Source organism: Osmia bicornis, chromosome 9 (genome assembly GCF_907164935.1).
Source record: "Osmia bicornis bicornis chromosome 9, iOsmBic2.1, whole genome shotgun sequence".
NCBI lineage: Eukaryota > Metazoa > Arthropoda > Insecta > Hymenoptera > Megachilidae > Osmia > Osmia bicornis.
Genome location: NC_060224.1, coordinates 8,680,486 through 8,706,864, shown reverse-complemented (window position 1 = coordinate 8,706,864; position 26,379 = coordinate 8,680,486). Strand labels below are relative to the sequence as shown.

Below are 26,379 nucleotides of genomic sequence, written 5' to 3'. Positions count from 1 at the left end.
AAATTCTGAAAGATGATAAGGTTCATCCTTATCATTTCCAGCGAGTGCAGCAATTATTTTATCGCGACAAAATCGGGAGGAGAGAATTCTGCAGCGACTTTGTTCAACAAGCTATAGCTGATCCCCTGTTTTTTCGTTACATTTTTTATACGGACGAATGTACTTTCACAAATAAAGGTATACTGAATCTCCACAATTACCATTATTACGATCAGGAGAATTCCCAACTTGATTGGGGAAATAATTCGCAATGATCGATCCCGATCACCGGCCAATCCCCAATCGATATCCCTTACCCAATTAGCTTTTGATCCGGAAGATAGATCCAATCCCCGACCTACATCCCCACCCCAAATTCGCTGCGACGGGCTCGCCGTCATCGCGACGGCGATAAGTGAGCACTTAGATTTTGGCGTGCAAAGCGAGTATAGTAGCAAATTGAGATTTTGTTAGCGAAAGCGATAAGAGCGAGCGTCTAAGATTTGTAGAGTGAGACATAAGCGATCCTAGAGAAAGAGAAATTGGAGTGTGTGTTCGAGTGTAGCGGAATTGGTGAGTCCCCTTTGTTACCCCTTTACAATTGTAAATTTGGGTCCGATCACGTCCATCTTCCGCGCCCAATTGTTTATTAATCGCGATACCGTATTACCCCCTGTTCCCATTCCTAAAGATCCCCTGTTCCCTTTCGATATTCGATTGCGTAACGCAAAGAACCTTCATCGAGCCCTTCACCCCTGACATTCCAATCCCCAGCCTCTCTTCTCCCTGCATACTCCCCGCGTAGAATGTGACGGTCGGCCACGGTCGAGCCGCGAGTCCCCAAACTACTGTAGAAGAACCCAAAATCCTCCTTTTACCAATCGCCACAACGAGTGACTGGCGTCCAACGAACGATAAGAATTTTGTAAACCGGTGTATAGAGTACACCCTCGCGAAAGAGTCAGAAAGGCGCCCAACGTGAGGCCAGGAGAGCCCAAAATTCGAGACTCTCTCGATCGAGAAATTTCTATTTCACCGTTATAAAATTTGAAACCGACGAAAACTACGCAGAAGGTGCCCGTTAACATTACTGATACCCTTGTTGCCACTTTTTTCTGTTGTTGCCGGTTGAACGCGGCCGTGCGAGAAATACGCACGGTGTTGTGATTGAGAGACGCGACATTCCTAAGAACCGAAATAAAAACTAGTAGTGCCTCCCAAACGAGCCGAAAAACCGTTTTCGACCAAACATTGGATTTCAAAAATTTTTAAGAACCTGTTGTATACCTACTGAAATTGATAATCTGTGCCATAATTTTTTTGCTTTGTTTCGCCGATTTCAATATTCTTGTCGTGCCCTTTTGCCGACTTCGAATACTCTTATTGCGCTACTTGCCGATTTTTAAAATTTTAGTGTGTCTGATATCTTTCTGTGCTATAATTTTGAACTTGTATCCCCATCCTGTTTTTTTATCTTTTCCTAGTAACCCCGGTAAAGCTCCAACCTACGGATTCTTTTTGCCCCTTCCCCTTTTCTTACTCTCGTAACCCCCCTCTCCCTGAATTACACCGCGAAAATGGAAATGACCGTGCAAGATACGATGCGTAAAGAGATCAACGAATTGCTGTTCATCCACTTGATCCAGTTCATGCGCCATGCCCATTTGAACTTACGCGGGAGCATAGACGAACTTCGGGACCGCTACTTCCGGTCGGAGGTCCGCCGCGTTTTCGGCCGAGAAGCCGCCCCATGGGACCCGATTAACGATATGGCCGATGATTGCCTCCCGACGGAACCACCACGATACCCCTTGAACCCAATCTCGTATACCCCTTTTCCCGATTTTTCCCTAAGGCCCTCGCTTCAAACCGAACCCGCTCTATCCCATACTAACCCTTTTCAGCCCTCACCTAGCGTCTCCCATAATACCCCCCCCCCCCCCCCCGAGTGTACTCCCGTGCGGAATCCAAAAAGGAGGTTAGCTGTAGTAGCTGATAGCTTTCCACGCCCCTCGCCCCTTTCATCAACCCCAAAGCGCCATAAAGCCCTTCCTAAATCCGACACCCCTCCTACCACATCCCGAAGCCCCCGGGGGGAACTTCCCGGGCCGAGTATCCCCTCCACCCCACCTATCACATCCCGGAAACGATGCCACAAAACTTCTCGTTCCAGCCAACCCCGATCGCCCACCTCATCCCGTACCTCTAACAGCCCACCTTCGGTTCCATCTTTTCCAGCCACCTCTGGTTCCCACCAACGCAGTCCCTCTCCCGATCCCATTCTCTTTCCCGGCGAGTGCTTTAACTGTCACCAGCCGGGACACTGGCGGGCGCATTGCAAAAAAAAACAAACGCGTTATTATTGTTACAAATGTGGCGAATCTGACCATTTAGCACCGAACTGCCTGAAATAAGCACCGGATGTGTCGGGAAACAGGAGATGAGGTCTGCGGGAAGAGTCGACGCAGCCTCCTCGGAAATGCCGATCCCACTTCCCGGATCCCGCGCCCACATAATCCCGGTCCTTATGGCCCTCCGAATCCCCACGCCCTCATTCCTCCAATAGGCCCGAACGCCGTCTTCCCTAATCTCCCCTCAGTAAGCCCCTTGCCCTGATCCCGCTCTTCGCCACAACCACGACGGACAGACACGGACGCCGCCCTACACAATAGAGGCCGATTTTTGTACAACGACGAGACAGTCCGCCCCGCAACTGACCAGCAGACCCGACTGTGACGACTCCCCCCCCCCCCCCCCCCCCGAACGACCTAACAGAATTCCTCCCCTCCAAAAAATTGAGGCACGAATTGAACCAAATAGGAACGGCAAGCAACATTTCTAACTCCATTCTATCCTAAAAATTTTTTTTGTCTATTTTGTTTGGCCAGATGATCCAATTCAATCTTCTTACAGGTTCACCCTTAACGGCTGTATTTTCTTATTTTACTCCGTGTAACAAAAAATCACGCAGATTGATCCCAGAGCAACCCAAACCTGGTATGAGAGCGAACGAAATGGAGGAATGAGAGAGAGATATAGTGACATCCGTACGTTCAATCAAGGCGGGGGGGGAGGGGGGTGTTGTAACGTAATGACACGATCCCCCCCCCCGTTACATCGCTTGGCTTTCACTCTATTACCACGCCTGTACCCGCATCACGCCTTTCCCAAGCACCAGTATCGGGCCGATAAGGGCCAGAGTGAAAATCGAGAGTGAAGAAGAGCTGCAGAGACCGGCGAAGACAGGTTATTGTTAATAATGAGCCTTGTGGGGTTTGGAACCCGCTCTGCTGTTCCGAAGCTTCCGCTTATACCGGTGGTGTTAAAGGGCGCTTTTGCGCTACTATCAATCCACTTCCAGCGTCACCTCCGTATCAAGGGGTGACGGGCCGGAGCAATTCCACTTATGGCAAGCCAATCATCGTACGGGTACGGAAGACCCAACATCAGACTCTTCGTCGGCGTGTACAGAGTTTTGCTCTAGGACGCATTTACTTTATCAAGCTAACCTGAATGGTTTCCAGCCACAGCCACCAGGCGCTTAACGTCCACAGCCAGAGCCCCGTTTGCCACCGGTAAACAGGTGCCCGGACCACACCGCGAAAAGGAGGGGTTGGCGCATGTCACCGCTGGAGCTGGCTGCAAGGCCCCGAACGGCATCTTTGTAGTCCGACCGGCGAAGACAGCTTATTGTCAATGAGGAGCCTTGTGGTGTTAATAAACACGCTCTGCCGTTCCGAAGCTTTCGCTTATACCGGCGATGTTAAATGGCGCATAACGCTTGAGTTATCTACCACCCAACTCAACCTCCCGCCGTGGAGACGGGCCGGAGCAATTACGCTCACGGCGAACCGATCATCGCACGGGGGAGAAGATCCAACAGCAGACTCTTTGTCGGCGTGTAAGGAGTTTTATTCTAGGACGCTTTTACTTTAACAAGCTTACCTACGTGGTCCCAGCTCAACCCACGAGGCGCTTCACGTCCACAGCCAGAGCCCCGTTTGCCACGGGTAAACCGGTGCTCCGGCCACACCACGGGGAGGAGGGGTTGGCACATGTCATCGCTGGGGCTGGCTGTAAGGCCCCGAACGACATCTTTGTGGCCCGACCGGCGATGACACCGGAGTGCCACTGGGAGGACGTCCCGTGACCAGCGGAGTCCGGCCAAAAGAAGTTCTCAAACGCCCCAGTGGAGCTATCTGTTCGCCAAGCCCGCAGACTCTCACCCAGTAGACAACACCAATAAGCCTTTACCAGCCCTATCGATCCCGATCACCGGTCAATCCCCATTCAATATTGATCCCTCGCCCAATTAGCCCCTGACCCGACCAGAAGACCCAATCCCCGACCTGTATCCCCTCCCCAAAATTCCCTGCCACAGGCTCGCCGTCGCTGCAACAGATTTTGTTTCAATTAGATTTTGTTAGCGGGCGAATATAGAGTATTGCAATTTTGGGAGCGAATATAGAGTATTGAGAATAGAGTATCGAGAGTGCGAGAGTGAGTGTAAGAGCATATCCTGCGATACTGGTAAGCTCTTAACATTATTAATTATAACTCTGAGTTCAGTAACGGCCATTTCTCGCGTATCATTTCTTGTAAATCGCGATAACGCCCTACCTCTTTCTCGATCCCTAAAGACCATCTGCCCCAAGATTTCCATCCGTAGCATTCCCAACCTTTGCGGACTCCCCTGCGTAACCTGAATCTGCCCACCTGGCTAGCAGTGCAGCTAGTGACGCGTGTTTACGGTCACTTTGTCCCCGATTGCGGGACCCTTCTTGTGATCAGGAAGTATTGTTGCAAGGTCCACGGCGATCTGCTGTGACGGCGGCGAGGCGCCATTCGATTGCGATTTAGGGTAATAGCCGATGTACACGGTGCGAGAAATCTCGTACGAGAAGCCCTCGAATGCTACTCGCATGCGAGCTCGTATCGTGTACACGTTTTACGCGCGTGCACGCATATTAGCACGCACGAGCTCGAATCGGTTTCCAACATGTTGGAAATTTGGCGAGTTCTCGTTCGTGACTCGCGCGAAAATGAATTCGGAAAGAACGACAGGCCAGGCAGGCCATGTGCATTCTGTCATTTTAACCCTTTGATTACTGCTTTTTTTTATCTATTTCATTCTTCTTCCCTCGATCCTAATGAAACTCGTAAATATACCCGGACATGTCTGAACTATACCACAATTTATAGTCTCTTTTTATTGGCTGGAGTGGACTTTAAAGCCCCAATGGGTCTCAAAGCGTTTAAATTAATACAGTACCATGAGAAAACTGACGAAACTTATAAGTCCCGTCAGTTAATAAACGGTTAAACCTTGAGCTCGAATCAAACGCGTTGGTACATTCGATTTATATCTCGAATCGTGTCAACACCTTCACGCATGCAAGTTTCGAGATGCGAGCCTCGAACGCTTTTCACGAACGAGATTTCTCGCACCGTGTACATCGGCTATAAGAGAGCTCTCATTGCGTCCGTTATTTCAAGTTTTGAATGATCATTCAATTGCGTTTTATTTGTATCTCTAGTTTGCGTAAGTTTCTACGTTTAAATATTTGTTGCCTTTTTTCAATTCCAGGCATTCATTTAATCTAATTTTCTTTTATTGGGACCAGGCTTTTTCTCTACTTTCGACTGGAGTTTTGTACAGCCGGTACCCGTAGAGTAGAGTAATTTATTTTCCGATATAATAAATTCATTTTTCTTTTGCTTTTTCATCTCAATTCTTGTGTTCAATTTATTTATTACCGGTGACGCCAATTCCACCTTATATCCTACCCTTTTGATATTCCAGTTATTCGGAACAGTGTGTGTTCACCGATTACTCCGAGATGGTTGGACCAATCGGAATGAAATCTTTTGCATCTTGTAAGGTATGTCTTCCAGTTGGTCCCATTAAAGAAAAATTTTGCATTTTTTCATTGTTATTGCAAAATACAGGAAGTTTTTAATCTCAACATAGGACAATGTCAATGACCCTTTAATATGTTGTCGCTGGGCCTGATTCTGAACAACTTTTCCATTATGCATAATTAACGGAAAGCTTTAGTTTCCGAGATATTCGTGAAAAACTATTGTTACTACTCGACATTGAATTCTACGTATGCCTATATACGTGTCTCTGGCGGTGTATGAGTTAGCATGCAGTCGCCGATTCTCTACTGTTTCTATACATACTCTGCAAGGCATGTACATACATACATACATACATACATACATACATACATGCATACATACATGCATACATACATGCATGCATACATACATACATACATACATACCGATCGCGATGATACCTTTCGCATTTGAAGGTGGGTACAGACATTTCAAGTGTGGACGCCACACCGTAACAGCGTATCAGTATAACATCGTAACATCGCAACGTGCCATCAATTGTCGGTTTTTCATCGTCACATCAAAGAAATGTTACGCATTCACGATACACCCCATCTATGCAAGTTCGGACGTGCACACAAACCATGAACTGATGAGACGGCATAATGCTACGCGCTGATGATACGCCACGAGATTCTGTGTACGTCCACAACGTAACATCGTCGCGCAACAACAAATGTTGCACAGTGTGTTGCGCGACGGAGATACGTTCATGTGTTCTGTTGCATGTCTGTACCCACCTTTAGAAGCCGGACGTCAAAATATAATATAGTATTTCTAGGCAGATTACGGTGTGTGTTTATTTCACCATGCCCCTCCTACATACAAATATTGCTCGTTCTACTAAAAAGTATGAAATAGAATAATTTCTAACAAAAATACAACCGACTTCGAAATGCACTAAAAAATATGAAATAATATCTACTTCATTTATACAAATACCCAACAGCTATTAATAAAACCTATTTACTCGTTAAATAGTATACTAAATACATTTCAGCCTTTTCGGAGGCGGCACAAAATGAAAAGTACCCGAATATACGATGCTGCCAATAACGATTTGATAGAACGTCTGAACTAGGATCTTCCTAGTAGAAGAAAAGTTTTTAATTTTGCGCCGCCTCCGGAAAGGTTGAAATGTATTTAGTATACTATTTAACGAGTAAATAGGTTTTATTATTAATAGCTGTTGGGTAGAAATAGAAATTATTTCATACTTTTTAGTGCATTTCGAAGTCGGTTGTATTTTCTATTAAAAATTATTTTATTCCAATCGCCACAACAAGTGGCTGGCGCCCACCGACTTTATAATTGTATTGTATACATAGGGTACACCCCCTTAAAAGGGTCACAATGTATACATGTATATTGTATAGGCATACGGATGATTATTTTTATGAGATACGCATTTTCATAGCAAAATCATCTAAAATTTGCAATAGTAATCTCAATTACATTAGTATGCATTACAATATGACATTGTTAGGAAATAATTTGTTACTTGGAAATTAATATACGTTAAGAACAAAATTGATATAAAAATTACAGAAGTAGTAGACATTAAATTCGAGAAGGCTACCAGTTTCTTTACTTTTATGCATGTATATGATCGCTATCGGACCAGGATGATTTCGTCAAATTTAATAATTGATATCGTTTCATTTCGAATGAAAATTAAATACCCTTGGCGTGTGTACTTTTCGTTAGTGAATTTATTTATCCCAATCATGATACAAGAAATGTAATATTAGTAGTATGAAGACTGAATTTACTGAACATAAGTTTCACAGAAATGGTATTCCGTAAAGAAATTTTGGAAGCAAAATGATTTTTTACACCACGCACAGGTAATAATAGCAGCATTTCCACAAATGTCACATATTGGTGCTGAATTTGCACCGAAACAAAAATCTACTGGATTGTGAAAATGAGGGGGACTGTTTTCTATATAGCCGCTCTTAAACCACGCGTATTTGAAAAGATCTGTAAATCTTGGCGAAGAGAACTGATTGTGTGTCAGAGATTGAAGCTTAATAATATTGTTTCTTAAATGAAGATTAACATTGTAATCGTAAAGTATAACCATGTCCGAGAAGCGTTTAACAAAATTTTTCCAAACTCGAAATCCGTAAACATCTAGCGGCTGAATTCTTCCCGTTGTGCCTTTCGGTATGATAAGGTGCTTTAATTCTTTATCATGTGGCGTAGCCTCCGAAACCGTTTTAGAACACTGACCTCCCCAGGAGTCTAACAATAAAACACTTGACGATCCGACGTTAGGAAAAAACACATCCTTTAACCAAGTTTTCAGATGGGCTGATGTTAGTTTCCCAGACGTGGAAGCCAGTATAAAAACATTGTTCGGCCTAAACATAGTTTCTTGAACCCTCGGTCCAAACTCTCCGCCAACTTCCTTAAGTACAATCAAAAGAGGAGAAAGGAGTTTGCCAGCCGCGGATATCGTAGGTTGAATCGTATAGCTCTGAGTTGTTGATGGCACAGACTGAACTACACTTTCCACCTTTTTTGACCCTCGGTAAGCCAACGTTCTACCAGAGTGATGTTCGAGGTTGAATCCACTCTGATCGGAATTAAAGACATTTTCGGGTCCGTTTGCTGTTAGGCGCGACTTCACTTCATTGATGAAAACTTCACATTGTGCAATTTCCACGTTTCTCGAATAAATTTCATGTTTCGTAACAAATTTGGTAACCTTACGAGATACAATTCCGTGCATTCTTTTAAACTTCCATACCCAACAGGAAGAGGCGACAAAACCCTTAAGATTAACCATTCTTTTTGCGTTTAAAGCCCAACGTTGTAGGTCTACATCGTGAACTATTAACTGTTTGTCCATAGCCTCTATAAAGTTTTGCAATGTATGATCACTTATACGCAGTAATTTATCTTTGCGTGATCCACCTTCACGTACTTGATCCATCCAGCGCCGTAGTTGTCGCTCTGAAGTAACTTTTCTAAAACGATGTTTTACCGCTGTTATTGACCGTTTACCTGTCTTCCCACTTGTCCAATATTCAACGGCATCCTTTTTATATTTGAAATCAATTTCGTCTTCATTCTGTGAACATACAGTGGTTGTCGGCGCTGCATACTCTTTATCTTCTGTATCCTGATCTTCAACGATATGAGCATTATGAACACTAAAATGTTTCTCGAAGTCTAACTGATTGAACTGTTCCCATTCAAATGAATTATCTTCCATAGCTTTACGAAGAATCTCTGCTAAATTCTCTTTTAATTGAATTTACGCATCAGTGATCGAAATTTCCAGCCAATAATTGATGCGAAAGGTATCAAACAGAAGATTAATAACATTAATCGGATTAATATTCACCATTACGTGGTTGCTAGTAAATGACAGTACAACGAATCCCGCGCTCTTTTTATACTCTGATAAAAAGTAGAAAATAAGAATATTATTGCACGCAGATAACGATTTTTTGGTAAGTATTTTGTACATTGACGTTTATATACCCTGTGTACCCGGTATCACAATTATCTGACTGAACTTCATTAGTATGCTTTATGACCACAGATAAATAAAATTTCTTCAGCACAAAGTGTCTGTGTGCAAAACACTAACATTAAAATGTCGTTCTGAAATTCAATCGTATTATCACGAATTGATATTTTCAAAACGCTCCATCAATTATTATTTGTTATTTCCACAGGCATATACCGGCCTGTAAAAATACGTATGTTAAGTACATAATGATAATTCTGTTATCTTAATGTCTGCATGCCTCAGTACCAGTCTTCGTCTGCGGAATTATATAAAAATTTACAAAACTGTAGGAGGCAAATCTATCGTATTATATATCAATAGATTCAGAAAAAAATTTCGGTTCTTTTTTGTCATTATGTAAGTTTTTGTATCTCTTAAAATAATGTAACAATAAATTTTTTTGTTATAAACAAATTACTTTTTACAAAATCTGTGACCACTTTTTGTTTTACCTCAAGAAACCATGAAACTTTTCCCTAAGAAATTTTGTTATATCCGTGATAGTTTTCGAGAAACCATTTATCTGCTAAAACTTCTGCTGAAGGGTGATTTCACCCCCTAAATTTGCGATTAGGCAGCTATAAAAAATACGTGTCCCTCATTTTCACCTGCTTAATATATCCACCGAGTTTCATTGAAATCGGAGACGGACAGTTCGGTATGTTTCCTTGTTAGAAGAAAATAGTTGCTAAAATGACGAATTTTACAACATATTTAACAATTATCAAAATCGGAGGGGAACCCCTTTTCTACAAGTTCACTGAAACTATATTTATATTATATTATTATTACTTGTATATTTAAATAAATCAATATTTGATATATTATTCTATGTACAAGCATGAAATATTTTGCTTTTTTTTCTGTATTAAATGATTACTTCAGAAAACTTAAAAACACAGGCAATCAATATCAATCTCTGATAAGTGCGTTATCAACACTGGATTTTGATAAGCGGTAAAAGAAAAGTTTTATGTAACGTATATAGGCAAACAATAATTAATCAACTCTGTCGAAACGTGATATCAGTTTTAATAATCGGTCAAGCTTATCGCTTAATCTGGCAAATAATTCAGAGAAAAGGTCTTCCGCATTTGAGAGGGTTATTCACGCTAGATTGATTGCTTTTTTAACATCAATGTCCAAGATCTTATTTTCAATGAAATATGATGTAGTGCGTGCAAAAAGGAAAGGGGGGAGAGTTATGGTTTTGTTAATTTCGAATTTGTTCAAAAAATAGTTTTTTTAATTTGGCAATAAAAATGAATTATATAATGTTTATGAATTCCTATCCTGGCAGCTATTTATTGAATTAAATTTGTTTTTTTATTATTTTAATCTAGAAGAATTAGCCTACTATTGATTTTTTAATGTTGAAAATTATTGTCGGTAATTATTTAGAAGTTTGCCCTCCTCACCGATTTTCGTGACCTTGAAATATGTTGTCAAGGTCATCATTCTGAACAACTTTTCCTATACATGTTACCGCCGCTCGGCCTTAGTTTCCGAGATATTTGCAAAAATCTTTAGTTAAACTTAGATTACGAGTACACTGTATTCTGGGAAAAATGGAGACTGAATGGTGATTGAAATGGTTTGAGGTCAGGGTTAGGGTTAGGGGTTTGGTTGTGAGTTTTTCATGTTATAATTACTCTTTCTTTCACCTTTTATATATTGTATACCTGTTATTCATTTTGTGTTTCGTCAGAAATCGGAAGCATTCCGGCCATCATGTCGAAAAATGCCATTATACGCTCATTAACATCATTGTTGACGTTGGAATCAAAACTCAGCTATATATCCCACGTAATGAAACGTTCGAGTTCCATAACGAGTTATATTAGCTCTCGTATCACGTCATGTACGCTCTAATCCTAACCCTAACCCTAACCCTAACCTCAAACCACTTCAATCACCATTCAGTCTCCATTTTCCCCAGAATACAGTGTACTGGTGACATAAGTATAACTACAGTTTTTTACGAATATCTCGGAAAATAAGGCCGAGTGGCGGTAAGATGTATAGGGAAAAGTTGTTCAGAATGATGACCTTGACAACATATTTCAAGATCACGAAAATCGGTGAGGACGGCAAGACTTAAAATAAGAATGACAAAATAGCATTTACGGCTTCGTTTTTTATTCTAGTTACTAGCGTTAAGAGATTCAAGCAAAAAGCGTCTAAAACCGGTAATTAACACAATATCGACGATTGAACGTCGTATCAGTAGGGTCGTGTACAGAGTGTACACCACTTGCTATTTTATCAATCGACTTTATCAATCGACACTCGATTGAAGACAGTTTTGAAATTAATTTATGATATAGAAAAAATACTTATTGTTTCGCCGATTGTAGCGAGTGTTCGAAAGAAACGTCAAGTGGAGCTTACATTTGGAAAGAACGCTAACGACAAGCGTTCTTACTTCCTCATTATCGCTAAACCTAAGAGAATTGTATTACATTTTCATCTCGAAAAAGCTTTCAATAGTATTGAATTTACAAGAAACCTTCTTATAATTTTCTTGAAAATCATAAAGTAGAAAATTATATTTCCATAATAAATAAACTTCCAAATTTTTAGATTCGTTTACTGCAGGTAATTCTTTATCTTATACACTTTATTTTTTCTATATTATAAGCAAATTTCAAAACTGTCTTCAATCAAGTGTCAATTGTTAAAGTCGTAATGCTCGTCAATCGATTTTAAAATTTTAAATTAAAGTATTTTATCATTTTATTATTAGTATCTAAAAATAATAGTGAATAACAATGAAAGAGAAATAATAATAGTAAGAAAAAATCAAATATTATAGATATAAAAAGCGAATGTATTGGGTTGGCCAATAAGTAATGTCGGATTTTTCCGTTTGAAAGCGTCGCTGCTGTTTTTAAAATAGAAAACTAACCATAACCTATTATCTAAATTATTATCTAAAAGCTGAGATTTCAACGTGTAATTTAAAAAAATATTCATCGTGATTGGTCTGCCAGAACGTTTTTCATCGGTGAGATTAAGATTTCCATCCCGAAACTTTTTGAACCATCTTTGCACCATTTTTTCATTAACACCTTCTTCATGAGCATCAGTAATCTTTTTTACCGTTTGAACCGCATTTCTTCCTTTTTCAATAGAAAAGCATGACTGCACAAAAATAAACTTTCTCGTCACTCATTTTCAAATCAAAATAAACACTAAAAAAATCTAACCACTCACGATGAATGTTTTTTTAAACGCATTGAAATCTCAGCTTTTAGATAATATATACGTTTTATAGGTGGTTAGTCTTTCGTTTTAAAAACAGCAGCGACGCTTCCAAACGGAAAAATCCGATATTACTTATTAAGCGCAGCGAGCGAAGCTCAATTTTTTCTGAAAAATGTACATATTTCGTTTTCAAGAGACTCCCTTAGACCGCTTATCCAATCTTGACCAAATTTGGGACAGCGCACCATGATCACAATGTGATGGTTATAGGCTATTGAAATCAAAAATCGGACCAACCATGGTGGAATAATCACAAAAAACTGATCTTCAATGAAAAAGCATGTAAAATAAAAAAATCGAAAACAGTCATGGGGACTGTCGACAGAAGTGAAAACTTAAAACTATGAAATAACAATGGCTTTTTTTGAATTTTCAAATTAATTGTAGTATCAAAAATTAAAATTTCATAATTTGTAAATTAAGTGCGATTTAAAATCATTAAAATTAGTTAAATTTAATTTTTAAGTCCACCCGTTATATATGAATATACATCCCAGATAGCACAGAAACATTTCATGTATGTCCATCGAACGTCCATGCTGGACGTTTCGGACGTACGGAGAATGTCCCGTTAACATCCATATGTCCCCTATAAGTCCTGGTTATGTCCTTTAAAGATCCTAGGAATGTGCTTGTTAAAAAGTGGAACGTCCAGGGGACGTCCTGTGCGTACATTCTCAGGATGTTTTCTGAACGTCCTAAAGTAACATTCTCTGTACGTTGTGTGAACGTTTACAAAACGTTGCAGAACGCTATACTAACGTCTTGAAAAGCGTACAAGGAACGTATTCGGAACGTCCGAAAGTAACATTCTCTGTACGTTGTGTGAACGTTTACAAAACGTTGCAGAACGCTATACTAACGTCTTGAAAAGCGTACAAGGAACGTATTCGGAACGTCCGAAAGTAACATTCTCTGTACGTTGTGTGAACGTTTACAAAACGTTGCAGAACGCTATACTAACGTCTTGAAAAGCGTACAAGGAACGTATTCGGAACGTCCGAAAGTAACATTCTCTGTACGTTGTGTGAACGTTTACAAAACGTTGCAGAACGCTATATTAACGTCTTGAAAGCCATATAAGGAATGTTTCCTAGGAGATACGAAATATACGTTTTGTGGACATCCCAAGGATGTTCAAAATGGACGTTGGACGTTCGGACATAATCTGGACATGAAACGGACGTCCCTGGGATGTACGGTGCTATCTGGGATATATGTATATGTATATTGGTGCCGGTCACCGTGCTGCTGCCTGCAAAAACAATAGAAAAGCGGCGATCGCACACTGACGCGTAAGAAGTACACGGACACACACGACAGGCAGAATTCAATGTATTAGTTTCGACAGTTTTTCGAAAATATCTCGAAAACTAAGGCCGAGCGGCGGTTATATGTATAGGAAAAAGTTGTTCAAAATGTTGATTTCTCCCAGATAGCACCGTACATCCCAGGGACGTCCGTTTCATGTCCAGATTATGTCCGAACGTCCAACGTCCATTTTGAACATCCTTGGGATGTCCACAAAACGTATATTTCGTATGTCCTAGGAACGTCCGTCTTGAAAGTCCTACGTACGTCCGTACGACGTATATTTCGTATGTCCTAGGAACGTCCGTCTTGAAAGTCCTACGGACGTCCGTGGGGCGACCATTTCGTATGTCCTAGGAACGTCCGTCTATATTTCGTATGTCCTAGGAACGTCCGTCTTGAAAGTCCTACGGACGTCGATAGGGCGACCATTTCGTATGTCCTAGGAACGTCCGTCTTGAAAATCCTACGGACGTCCGTAGGACGAACGTTTCGTATGTCCTAGGAACGTCCGTCTTGAAAATCCTACGGACATAGATGAGACGTATGTTTCGTATGTTCTAAGAACGCCCTTTTCTTAAGTTTTACGAATGTTCTTAGGACTTTGTGCGAATCTCCAGTTTATGGCGCGTACCCTTTATTACTATGGTCGTCGGTAGAACTCAACGGGGAAAAAAACGTGGTGCTGAAATTTAATGGGATACGGCTTTTGAAATTAATTTTGCTGATCTGCTTACCACAAACCCTGCTAGCCATTTCCACACCAAACTTTCTTTTTATCCGACTTGGAAAAGGAGGAGGATACTCAATTCGATGTGTATATATTTTTTTTTTTTTTTTTTTTGTACATGCGATTCACCCATGCTAAGGAGATGAAAACAGGACCCAAAATTGGCGTCACAATGAGGTGGAAAAGGACGTGATGTACCTCCGTTTCAGGTAAGTAGGTAAGGATCGTGCGTTCCGTTATTATGGTCAATTGTCTATACCGGAGATTTCAAAGCAATACCAGCAGACCTCGTATACGACTAACTGACCCCATTTATGCCTGGAAAACTATATTAGTAACCATTCTTGGCCAACGACACCTTTTTAATCATTATTTCGGAGCGCACAACTCGCCTACCTGAAACGGGGGTACATCGCGTACTTTTCCAGCTCATTGTGACGCCAATTTTCAATTTGTTGACATTTTTCGACATTATTAAGTTAATTATCGAGGTTGAAAAAATAGCTCAATCAGACAAAGAGTTCCTGAAATAATAATTCGTAAGTGAAGCCTGTTTTCGTCAAAATGGGCAAAAATTGCAAACTTGGAAGGTCAGTAACTTCTAAACAAATTCGAAACCGGCAGAATGATGATTTGAACGATATATAGATAATCGACCAAAGGATTTCGAAGATCAAGTAGTTTTTCGTTTTACAAAATTAAATGCAATAATATGTTTCCCTTCCTCCCGATGGGCCGCGCGGCCAGTAATTGACCAGTTGTCCAAAATAGGGTAAAATGACCCGTACGTCACCCGCTCGGCGAGAAAGACCGACGTTTGGGGCCTGCTGTTTTATGACAAGGCCTAAACAGAAAACAGATCCCGGAAAACTGGGGAATATGACGAGCCACCATCGACACTTTTTCGTGAAACGTTGTTGCGAGAAGACGTGCAGTGAGTCTCCGTACAGTTTCAGTGTGAATTCCTGACTGGTGTTTATAGTGTTTGACAAGTTTTTCTGCCGTCTCAGGTAAGTGTAGCTTTTTTCTTAATTAACTTAATTCCTTAATTTCTTAATTTCTGAATTTATTAAATCATGACCGGCAAGAGGAAATTACACAAGTATTATATGCGTGCTAAAAGATCTTTACCATTTTACGGGGAAGCTTCTACCTCATCGATAATTAACAACAATACAAGTACACAACACAACAGTACAAGTAACAGCAATACAAGTACACAACACAACAGTACAAATAACAGCAATACAAGTACACAACAAAACAGTACAAGTACAAATGAAATTCTTGTGGAAAATGTTCAGACTAATCTTCCTTCAATCGAAGAAAGAACAGAAAGGCTAAATTCTACAAATTCAATAGACGAGTTATTAACAGAACAAAATAATGAAAATTTTCATGTCGTTTTAGCAGAATGGGCTATAAAATATAATATTTCGCATGTCGCTATCAATGATTTACTTTCTATATTACAAAAGCCCATACCAGATAATTTGCCAACAGACGCCAGAAGTCTTTTAAAAACATGTAGGGAGGTAGTTACTAAAGAGATTGAACCAGGGCATTACTATCATTTTGGTTTAAAAAATGCTATTTCAAAACTCATTCAATTTATAGATTTTTCTTTTATTAAGGACAATAAAATTGAAATTAACATTAATATTGACGGTCTTCCATTGTCGAAAAGTTCCAGTAGCCAAGTGCATCCAATTCTTTGTAGTATTAGAGGACATAAAAATGTTGAAATGGTTGGCATTTATCATGGTTATCAAAAACCAAAAAATATTAATAGCTTTTTAAGTAATTTTGTTGAAGAGGCAATAAGCCTAGTTAACGACGGATTTTTAATTCATGAACATTTATATTCTTTACACATAAACTCATTCATTTGCGATGCTCCTGCAAAATCTTCAATTAAATGTATAAAAGGTCATACGGGTTATTATTCTTGTACAAAATGTCATATTGAAGGGGATTTTATTGATAATAGGGTATGTTTTCCGACTTTAAATAATATTCGATTAAGAACTGATATAGGATTCAGATCGAAAGTTGATGATGACCATCATATGGGTACATCTATTTTAGAAAATATTCCGGGTATTAACATGATCGATTCTTTTCCATTAGATTACATGCACTTAATTTGTTTGGGTGTCATGAAAAAGTTACTTTTAAACTTATGGTGCTGCGGCAAACCATCCACAAAAATTTCAAACTTGCAGTTTACAAACATCTCTAATTCCTTAGTATCTTTAGCAAAGTACATACCACTAGAATTTAATAGAAAACCGCGAACATTAATTGAATTAAAACGATGGAAAGCAACAGAATTTAGACAATTTTTACTTTACACTGGCCCTGTAGTTTTGTTGAATAATTTAAGTAAAGATAAATATTCGAATTTTCTTTCATTACATGTAGCAATCACTATTTTATCAAATTCAAAGTATTTCGATTTTATTGACTTTGCATCGCAATTATTACAGTATTTTATCACGACTTTTAAACTATTATATGGACCTCAGAATATATCTCATAATATACATAATCTTATACACATTACAGATGATGTTAAGAAATATGGACCTCTTGACAATTTCAGTGCTTTCCAATTTGAAAATTTTTTACAGACAATTTTAAAATCTATTCGAAAAAACGATAAAATATTGCAACAAATAGTAAAACGGTATATAGAAAAATGTAATGTTTCTATGAAGGGATCAGTGGCTAATAATACATTTCCTATTTTTGGAAATGAACATTTTAAGGGGCCATTAACAAATAATAATATTAGTGTTACGAAACAATTTAGTCGCGTTGATTTCCATAACTTCAGCTTGAAAACTACTGAACCTAACAATTGTTGTTCTCTTATAAATGGGGACATTATTGTTGTGGAAAATTTAATATTATCAGATGAATCGCATAAAATAGTTGGTAGGAAATTTTTACATCTACAAGATTTTTATGAGAGTCCGTGCAAATCGTCAGACATTGGAATTTTTTTGATACAATCTTCTTCTTTGGGTCCTTTAGAAATTTTCAATATTACAGATGTTTCGAATAAATATGTTAAATTAGAAATGGAAAGAAAAATTATTGTTTTCCCGCTGCTACATTGTACCTCATAAGGACGTGTGTATATATACATATTGCAGTTGTGTTATACATAAGATTAGTATAATCGTGGGACGATAGGGCTATTGGCGAACTACCCACGTACAAAAAAACCGTAACGTGCCAGGGGTAATACCTCACTAGGGTGGTACGGAAATTTACCTACTTTGTTTAAATACGATAAAGTGATTAATATATGAATTTTTCAGAACGAATTATGAACCGGTGGAGCATTGTGCAATTTTTGGAAGATGGCACGGTAGAAGCGGTACCGTCAGTGTAGGTGGTAGATGGCTATTGCCATTGGCCATCTTTACCGCACGGCAGGCTCACAAATGCTATAAAAAAATGTGAGCCGGTGAACGACAGCTGGGAGAAGCATAAGATAAAACTTTTCTCGAATGGCACATTTGGTAAGTTATAGATTTTATTATAAAATGAGATTAAAATAATTACATGATATTTAAAAATCCTTTCAGATGATTATGCAAGAGCCAGGGCTAAAGCTATAACCGCGGAAGATACTTCTGACTTGCAGTCAGAAATAGAAGGGAGAAAGAGGAAAAGAAATGAAGAACGGGAGCAATTACTATTAAGTAGCGATGACGAAGAGTCGGAGTCGACATTACCTTCGCCTCCGATATTGAAGAAGAAAGGAAAGTTTGGTATGTAAATAACAAATTTAATGCTATGGTATAGTGTCGTATTTGTAGTTGCGTAACTTTTTTCCTTTTGTGCTTGTTATATCTCTGTTGCAAAAATGATTATTCTTTTTAGTTACATGCACGAAGGAGAACGATGAACAAAATGCAGCGGTATCAAAAAATTCTGTAATTATTGGTAAGTTTATAGATCTGTTTAGAATCTAACGTATATACGGAAATATTTGTAAACATGGTGCTCAAAAAATCTAATTTTCCAGAAAACCAAGAAACGGCAACTAGAGCGGAAACTTCTCCAAGTGGGAGCACAATTGAAACATACTTAAAACCGTTAATAGAACAGCTGCACCTTCAACGAACTTTGCTATGCGATATATTAACACGAGTTGAAGCGATAGAAAATCATTTAAAGGAAAAACCAACAAAAGATCAGGACATAAAATCTATATTCAAATTAAATATTTCTTACCCACTCCGGACTGAAGAGGACTTGGAAAAACTGGAGACGCATCTTCAATATGAAGAGAATTACAGAGATGCAGTAATTACATAAAATATATTGACTATAACAATATATGTTCACACTTGATTCTAAAAACATATTTAATTTGCAGGTGAACGAATTAGGTTCCGTAGGAGGTGCCAATAATTACGATTTTGTTAAGCGAGTATTAACAACAGTACTCAGTAATGATTTAGCAATGACGTACAGTTGGTTTGGGAAAAAAGGGAAGAAGAAATTTTATACCACGAAAGTGGCCAAAGCAATAATAGGTAATTATGCCTTCTTTAAGACGACAACACATGTTATTCGTATACGATGCATACCGATTTTTTATTCTTCTTTATGAAATGGTTGTGCGTACAATTCTATGTATATATATATGTATGAAAAATGTATAGTCGGTATCCATCATATGTTATTTTTTATATTTATTTGTATCGAATTGAATATATTATTCAACTGAATTTCTGTTGTTTAGACGCAGCAGAAACATCAAGAATATGCAAAAATAAAAAAGAAACCGAAGTATCCATACAATCTTGGTTAAGGAGAGCTGCTGAACGAAACAAAACCATTGTAAAAGATTTGTAGCATAAACATTAAAATGAAAATGTAATGAAAATAAAAATTATAAAAAAAAGTACAGAAAATGTTTTGTAATTTTAAATGTTCAAAAAACATTCCTTGTACGCATTTCAAGACGTTAGTATAGCGTTCTGCAACGTTTTGTAAACGTTCACACAACGTACAGAGAATGTTACTTTCGGACGTTCCGAATACGTTCCTTGTACGCTTTTCAAGACGTTAGTATAGCGTTCTGCAACGTTTTGTAAACGTTCACACAACGTACAGAGAATGTTACTTTCGGACGTTCCGAATACGTTCCTTGTACGCTTTTCAAGACGTTAGTATAGCGTTCTGCAACGTTTTGTAAACGTTCACACAACGTACAGAGAATGTTACTTTCGGACGTTCCGAATACGTTCCTTGTACGCTTTTCAAGACGTTAGTATAGCGTTCTGCAACGTTTTGTAAACGTTCACACAACGTACAGAGAATGTTACTTTAGGACGTTCAGAAAACATCCTGAGAATGTACGCACAGGACGTCCCCTGGACGTTCCACTTTTTAACAGGCACCTTCCTAGGATCTTTAAAGGACATAACCAGGACTTATAGGGGACATATGGATGTTAACGGGACATTCTCCGTACGTCCGAAACGTCCAGCATGGACGTTCGATGGACATACATGAAATGTTTCTGTGCTATCTGGGCTACAACATTTTAAAAATCATCGAAATCGGAGTTACTGTCCGTAATCTAAATAATTACCGGTTAAATATTAAAAAACTAAAAAATAAATAATATCAAATTTTTAAACACAAATATTGATACTTTCCACGTACTCAATTTATTTTTACTTGTATAGATATACACAGCACTAATGTTGCACGACACGTTACCCTTATAGCGCGTGTGCCAGTCTGGTACCAGAGCAGTTGATCGTCATTTCGAGCATGTCGGTGACGCGAACCCATAAAATTTTCCCCTACCGAAAATTGCTCAACGCGCCTAAAGAAGTTTTCACTTCAAAAAAACACGTGGCCGTCGCAGGACGGCCGATAAGAGCGAAGCTCAAATCATAATGCGTAAATTTACAGTTAAATAATTTAGAATTGTTTTTTTAGTAATTTTATGGTACAATTGAAAATGAAAAAAAAAAACGCCGATCTGCCGTACGCGAGAGCGTGATCGTCTTTTGTCGCGAACGTTTTTGTACGCACGATCGACGCGAAATTTCGCTGGATGAGAGAATTAGAGGAGAGGGGACCGAAATTCCCCTATAGGGGAATCGTAACGTTCGTTCGAACCGATCTTACTGCCGAACGCGCCAAGGAGAGCTTCGCTCTAAAAATTCACGGGCAAGAAAGTTCCTAAATTTGATTACAAATCAATATCACCATTTAAGCTTTTCACTACAAATTAGCCCTTACTGAATAGGGGTTGCGCTCATTATTGTGTTAGAAGCGAAGCGGACAACAGACCTAGTTGGCTAACCCAATACATTAAACCCCACCATTGGTGTTGATTACGCGTAGTTACGGCACTGACTAGCACAGGAGAGCGAGCTATAGGCCGTCCGGCGGCAAAACGCCGTGCACGCGTCACCGGCAGATATTTTTTCGATTTACTCGAATTGCATACTGCTCCAACACTATCCCATATAGTTTCTTCTTCGAAAATGTCTGCAGAATTCGGTGCTGTATAGAGAATTCGCGCTGAATAAAGAACTTTTCTTAAAAATACAAAAGTAATACATAGGAAATGCGTGCTGTTTTTTAAACTTTCATCGACATTTACATCTATTCAGAATCATATAATATAATAACTATATATATCAATATATTCGGGAAACTCTCCTCTATCTTTTAAAACCAATGCGAATGTTCTAGCGTTTTTAGTTTCCGCGAAATAGTTCATTTTCTCCCTAAAACACATGTTTTTACAAAAACTCGTGTTTTTCGAAAACTGAGAGCAACTCGGTTTTCGGATTCGTGTTTAGGACGAGAAGCTCTACAACGATCACCTAATGACTATTGGAAAACAAAAAAAAAATTTAAATTTGTTGGGCAGTGTTATCAAACTTCTTAATATGTAAACCTGTAAACTATTACACTCTTTTAAAATAAAACCATCACAGTATTTTTTTGAATTAAGTTTCAACAGTAATTCAAATTATTATCAACTGGGAATTGATGCCATTTGTGGCATTTTATCGAGATGTAATTTTAAGCATTAGAATACATATTTCACCGGTATTTCTAGAGCATAAGTAAATTTACTTCAATAGAATTTTAAAATGTCATCTGAATACTCCGTTAGTAGTTCTTTTTAATTTTAAGAATTCTTGATATTTTTGGGAAGCTTTCATTCTTTTAAAAAAGATTTTGTATACGCGAAAAATACGCACATACGTAAAATATAAAGTCTATTTTTAAGATCTAATGCTAAAACATATTTCTGTTAGTCATAGCTGTTTATTTGCTTCGTACAAAAATAGGCATTTGCATAAAGTTCCGCAGTCTACTTATAAGTATGCATTTTACTGTGCACTGATGAAATAAAGCAGTGTTGCGGACATGTCAAAATATAGTTTCAAATTGTCTATTTACGTATATGTTAAGCATAATAAAAAGGAAAATATTTTAATATAATTGAAGGCATGATACCATCGAAAGCATAAGACATGTGACTTGTTTTATCCGATCATAATATTAGCTTGATTATCCACTATATTCCTAATCCACTAGGTATAATCTACTTACCTACGATCAATAAATGTAGATGTACTATTAATACAAGAGCTACTCTGTATTCCACGTTAACATGAAAATGTTCTTACATAATTACCTGTAGCACGTCATATTTAGCACTCTTGATAATCGATGACAACGTACTTCTGATGCAACTGGTGAATAAGTACATTGAACTTTGAAACGAGAACCTCCTTACGATAGAGGGGTCTGCCAATTTACGGCGCTTAAAAGTAAGTTACGTTTAATTATTATTTGTATAAAGGGTTTTAGAGATGGTTTAATGTAAGCTTTTGTCTTACATTGTAAGTATATACAGGGTGTTCGACAACAGGTGGGAGATTTTTTAAGGGGTGATTCTAGGGATCAAAATAAGACGAAAATCAAGAATGACGAAACAGCGTTTGCGGCTTTGTTTTCCAGTAATTAACGTTTAAAAATTTGATTAAAAAGCACCAAAAACCCACAATCTGCCCAGCACCAACAACTGAACGTCAGGTCAGCAGGGGCGGGTACAGTCATAACCAAGAAGAGGAAGCCAAGTGCTGCAGTACCGAGAATAAGAATAGCATGAGGTAAGTCTCACCTGTTATCGAACACCCTGTATATGCTTTTTTAAAATCAGTATTTCAAGTCAGCGATTCTTAATTTTTTTATAAATACATATTACCAAAATTAAAAGACTGATATTTACTTAGTTAACATTTTCATTAATTAATGTTAAGGATATTAAATAAACGGTCGTAAGGCGGCCACGAGAAGATAACCTAATCAACCTCATCCATTTTTCCAATTGTACATTAAAAAAATAAACACAGTCACTGAAATTGGAATATTTATACTGTACAAAAATTCAAATTTTATGGACTATAAAATACTGACAAAATAATAACACTTAGTTATTAATACTGCTAAAAATATTTACAAATATATATACAGTGTGTTGAACAACAAGTAGGACGAAATAAGACGAACATCAAGAACGACGAAATACCGTTCGCGGCTTTGTCTTTTAGTTATTGATCATCGTTGCTGGACAGATTGCTAGTTTTAGGCGCTTTTCCCAAATTCAAGACTTCAAGTATCACCAAGGAAAGTATATTTTATACATAGGAACTTAAGAGAGATTATACACATATTTTGGTTATATTTTTAATAAAATACTTATACAAAACAAAAATTAATTCTTCATGCAATAATTTGCTTACTTCTGGAAAATAATAATAATATCTAATATTTTAGGGCAAGTACAAAAAAATTAATTGTATCAAAACGGAGATCTGTTCTTCACAGAGGAACAGTGACATTGGGGTAACTAGGTTAAGGTAAGGGTGGGCCACGCTGCCTTAAAAATCTGGTCTGACCCTTTCCTAAACATGCGATCCTCCACCTTCCTAAAATGTTAAGATTCCAAAATTGCAAAGTTTCAAAACTTCAATATTAAAAAATTTCAAACAGATTTTCTACATCACAGAGTTGTACAGTTATAATTTTTAAATATTTCAAAATATCAGGATTTCAAACTTCGAAAAATCCAGATTACTATTCCAGGTTTCAAAATTCCAGATGCTTAAAATTTCGAAATTTCAAAATTCCGGATTTCTAAAATTCTAAAAATTCTGAAATACCCCCTCCCCAAAGGTCTAATTAAGTTACGCCTTGTCCATTGGACAAGGACAGAGCAATAGTGAACAGCCATATTGACCTAAATAGGTTCTTGAACAATTTCGTAATTCAAACATTTTGGAAATAAGTAATATTCTCTAATAATTCTTTTTTAAAAATACTCTTTATACATTTATCCAACTCCATATACATATGTAGAGTCCGATTTTCTGTGTCGTGTTCGATATACTTTACCTGAATATGAATATCATAATTAGGATGAATTTTTTCCAAAATTATATCCGAGAAACATGAATTATATTTTCGTTTTTCACTTTCACTGCGCCAGAGGTGCTATTGTTACTCTCGTTGATCCTTAATTTATATAGAATTTTTAGATATCCTCTTATCCTAGTAAATCGATGAGTTGTTTCACAGAAATTGTACGTGCGTTCTGTACATATGTATGCATATATTTCTCTTCACATGCATAAACATCCACAGTCTAATTATGATACCAGATTTAGGGTTTGTTGAGCCAAGTTTTATCGCCCAGGGGTTGAAACACATTTGATTCGAATAGAACCACTTACTTTCTCCAGAGGAATTAATTTATGAAAATTACGTCCATAAAAGCCCAATAACTGATTATGGACTGAAACAACGAACACGCGATTTTAGACGTAACCACTAATCTTAAGGAGCAATGTTCTTGGAAAGTCTTCGATGACGTCCTCTATAACAATGACGTCACTGAAAAGAGAGGTCAAGGCATATTTCTTAAATATAGATCCGTTCAATGTCTGACCTCCTATATTGCTACTCCACCTCTACAGCTGAAAGAATGTAATGTTTGCAACACAATATTTAACAAAGGGTGTGACGAATTCTACGATAAACATTTTATTAAATTTTTATTATTTACTTATTTGAAGTTCGTACCAGAATGATATTGAAAATGAAACATTATTTATTACAATAAAGCGGTTCTTAATAATATACGAAGATTTTCAAACTTTTACAAATATTATTAATCTGATATATTTATGAAACTATTGATTATATTAACAAATGTTATAGCTAAAGTTAAATGGCATCAAGGGAAAAATAATTTCATATTTCAATAATTTTTATGGATGTATAAAAGATGTATGAACGTCAAATTTGTATTTTATTTTTAATAGAATTATGTACATATCTTTCAATCAATTAATCAATTCAGTTTATAATATTTTTGTGTATACTAGACATTTTATATTAATTAGCGTTCTAACTCAATGTTCTTACAAAATGTTGTCGGTTTAAATCATTTAAACTCGTTTTCCTTAAAATCGTAATTTTTGAGTTATGCCTTTGTTATCGCAAATGAGCGATATGTTCCGAGAATAATTTATCATCTCCAATCTACGCGTCATCAGGTATTAAATCATCGACCTATTACCAGTATTGTAATGCTTATTACACTTATCTCGCCTTTTATTCCTTGTGCTTTATTTTGTGATAAAGTTGACGTTGCTCAACACATTGTATAGTTATAATTAATTTCAATATATCATAGTTTATTGCTATTATTATGAAATCTATTTAAGAACTTTGCTTGTTTTTAAATTATAAAATAGAGGTATTGCATTAATAAGTTATTGATATTTTATTGACACTTAACGAAATATCGATAGTATTCTTAAAATATCGTTATGGTTTGTTACTTTAACGTAAAATAGCTTTATTATTAATATTAAGAAAAGATAGAAAAGACTTACGACATCGATAATTCCTATTGCATAGAATATTAGGTGTACAAATTAATTTCGCGTAAAAGTCAACGCGTAATAAATTTTATTATTCAAATCTAATTTCGTTTGAATTTCAAACCGAACCTAATTTAAAGGTCAACAGTAGTGACGACTCAGCTTTGAATTGATCTTGGGGAACTTATACGGAGAAACTGAGAAACTCCGGATATTCTTTGATTCTCCTGTACGAAGAGTTTTCATTCATACTTTTACAAGAACATTATCGTATATATTGTCTTCTGTGCAATGTATCTTGCATTTCGATCCATATACGGGGGGGGGGGGGGGGGGGCAGAACCATTCTAGTCTCTTTTTTACTTTTGAAAATAAGAAAATCTATTTTTCTGAGTAATAGGGATAAAAGAAAATGAATATGAAACACTTTTTAAAATGTTAAAATTATTTTATGAATCTTTTATACGTTGTATAAAAAGGATATAAATGGAAGAAAAAATTGTTCGTAGTTATCAAATAATGTGTAAATGAAAGGGTTACGGATATCTAACGATATTATCAATATTTATCGATAACGTTATCGATAACTGCGCCTCAGTTAGAAACTAAACCGCAGTATTCGACGCACTCATTCTAGTACTTTCATAAATGTCAGCTATTATAATCTTTTTCCAACTGTATGATTTCTTCGCGTTCCTATAGTCGAA

The 26,379-nt window shown here is 37.6% G+C and overlaps 2 protein-coding genes and 1 long non-coding RNA gene across 3 annotated transcripts; 2 read left to right on the top strand and 1 right to left on the bottom strand.

The window, feature by feature from the left end:
* Window positions 1-423: 423 nt before the first annotated feature.
* Window positions 424-5,711, top strand: LOC114880681. The gene is made up of 2 exons (XR_003790119.2): window positions 424-552; window positions 2,893-5,711. It is a non-coding gene; the product is annotated as an uncharacterized LOC114880681 (long non-coding RNA).
* A 1,911-nt stretch (window positions 5,712-7,622) lies between these two features.
* On the bottom strand, window positions 7,623-9,241 carry LOC123988146. Its single transcript, XM_046287183.1, has 2 exons — window positions 9,153-9,241; window positions 7,623-9,044 (listed from the first exon to the last, which is right to left on the bottom strand). Exons 1-2 carry the CDS (start codon window positions 9,239-9,241, stop codon window positions 7,652-7,654), a joined length of 1,482 nt encoding a protein of 493 aa, XP_046143139.1. The 3' UTR covers window positions 7,623-7,651.
* A 9,490-nt stretch (window positions 9,242-18,731) lies between these two features.
* Window positions 18,732-19,595, top strand: LOC123988145. Its single transcript, XM_046287182.1, has 3 exons — window positions 18,732-19,040; window positions 19,114-19,273; window positions 19,483-19,595. The coding sequence occupies exons 1-3, from the start codon at window positions 18,732-18,734 to the stop codon at window positions 19,593-19,595; spliced, it is 582 nt and encodes a 193-aa protein (XP_046143138.1).
* The last annotated feature ends 6,784 nt before the right edge of the window (window positions 19,596-26,379 follow it).

Coding starts and splice junctions, on each gene's coding strand:
- LOC123988146 (XM_046287183.1), bottom strand. CDS start 9,241: ATGGTGAATATTAATCCGATTAATGTTATTAATCTTCTGTTTGATACC. Junction 9,045..9,152: donor GAAATTTCGATCACTGATGC/GTAAATTCAATT, acceptor GAAACATTTTAG/TGTTCATAATGCTCATATCG.
- LOC123988145 (XM_046287182.1), top strand. CDS start 18,732: ATGGTGCTCAAAAAATCTAATTTTCCAGAAAACCAAGAAACGGCAACT. Junction 19,041..19,113: donor AAGAGAATTACAGAGATGCA/GTAATTACATAA, acceptor TTTAATTTGCAG/GTGAACGAATTAGGTTCCGT. Junction 19,274..19,482: donor AGTGGCCAAAGCAATAATAG/GTAATTATGCCT, acceptor TCTGTTGTTTAG/ACGCAGCAGAAACATCAAGA.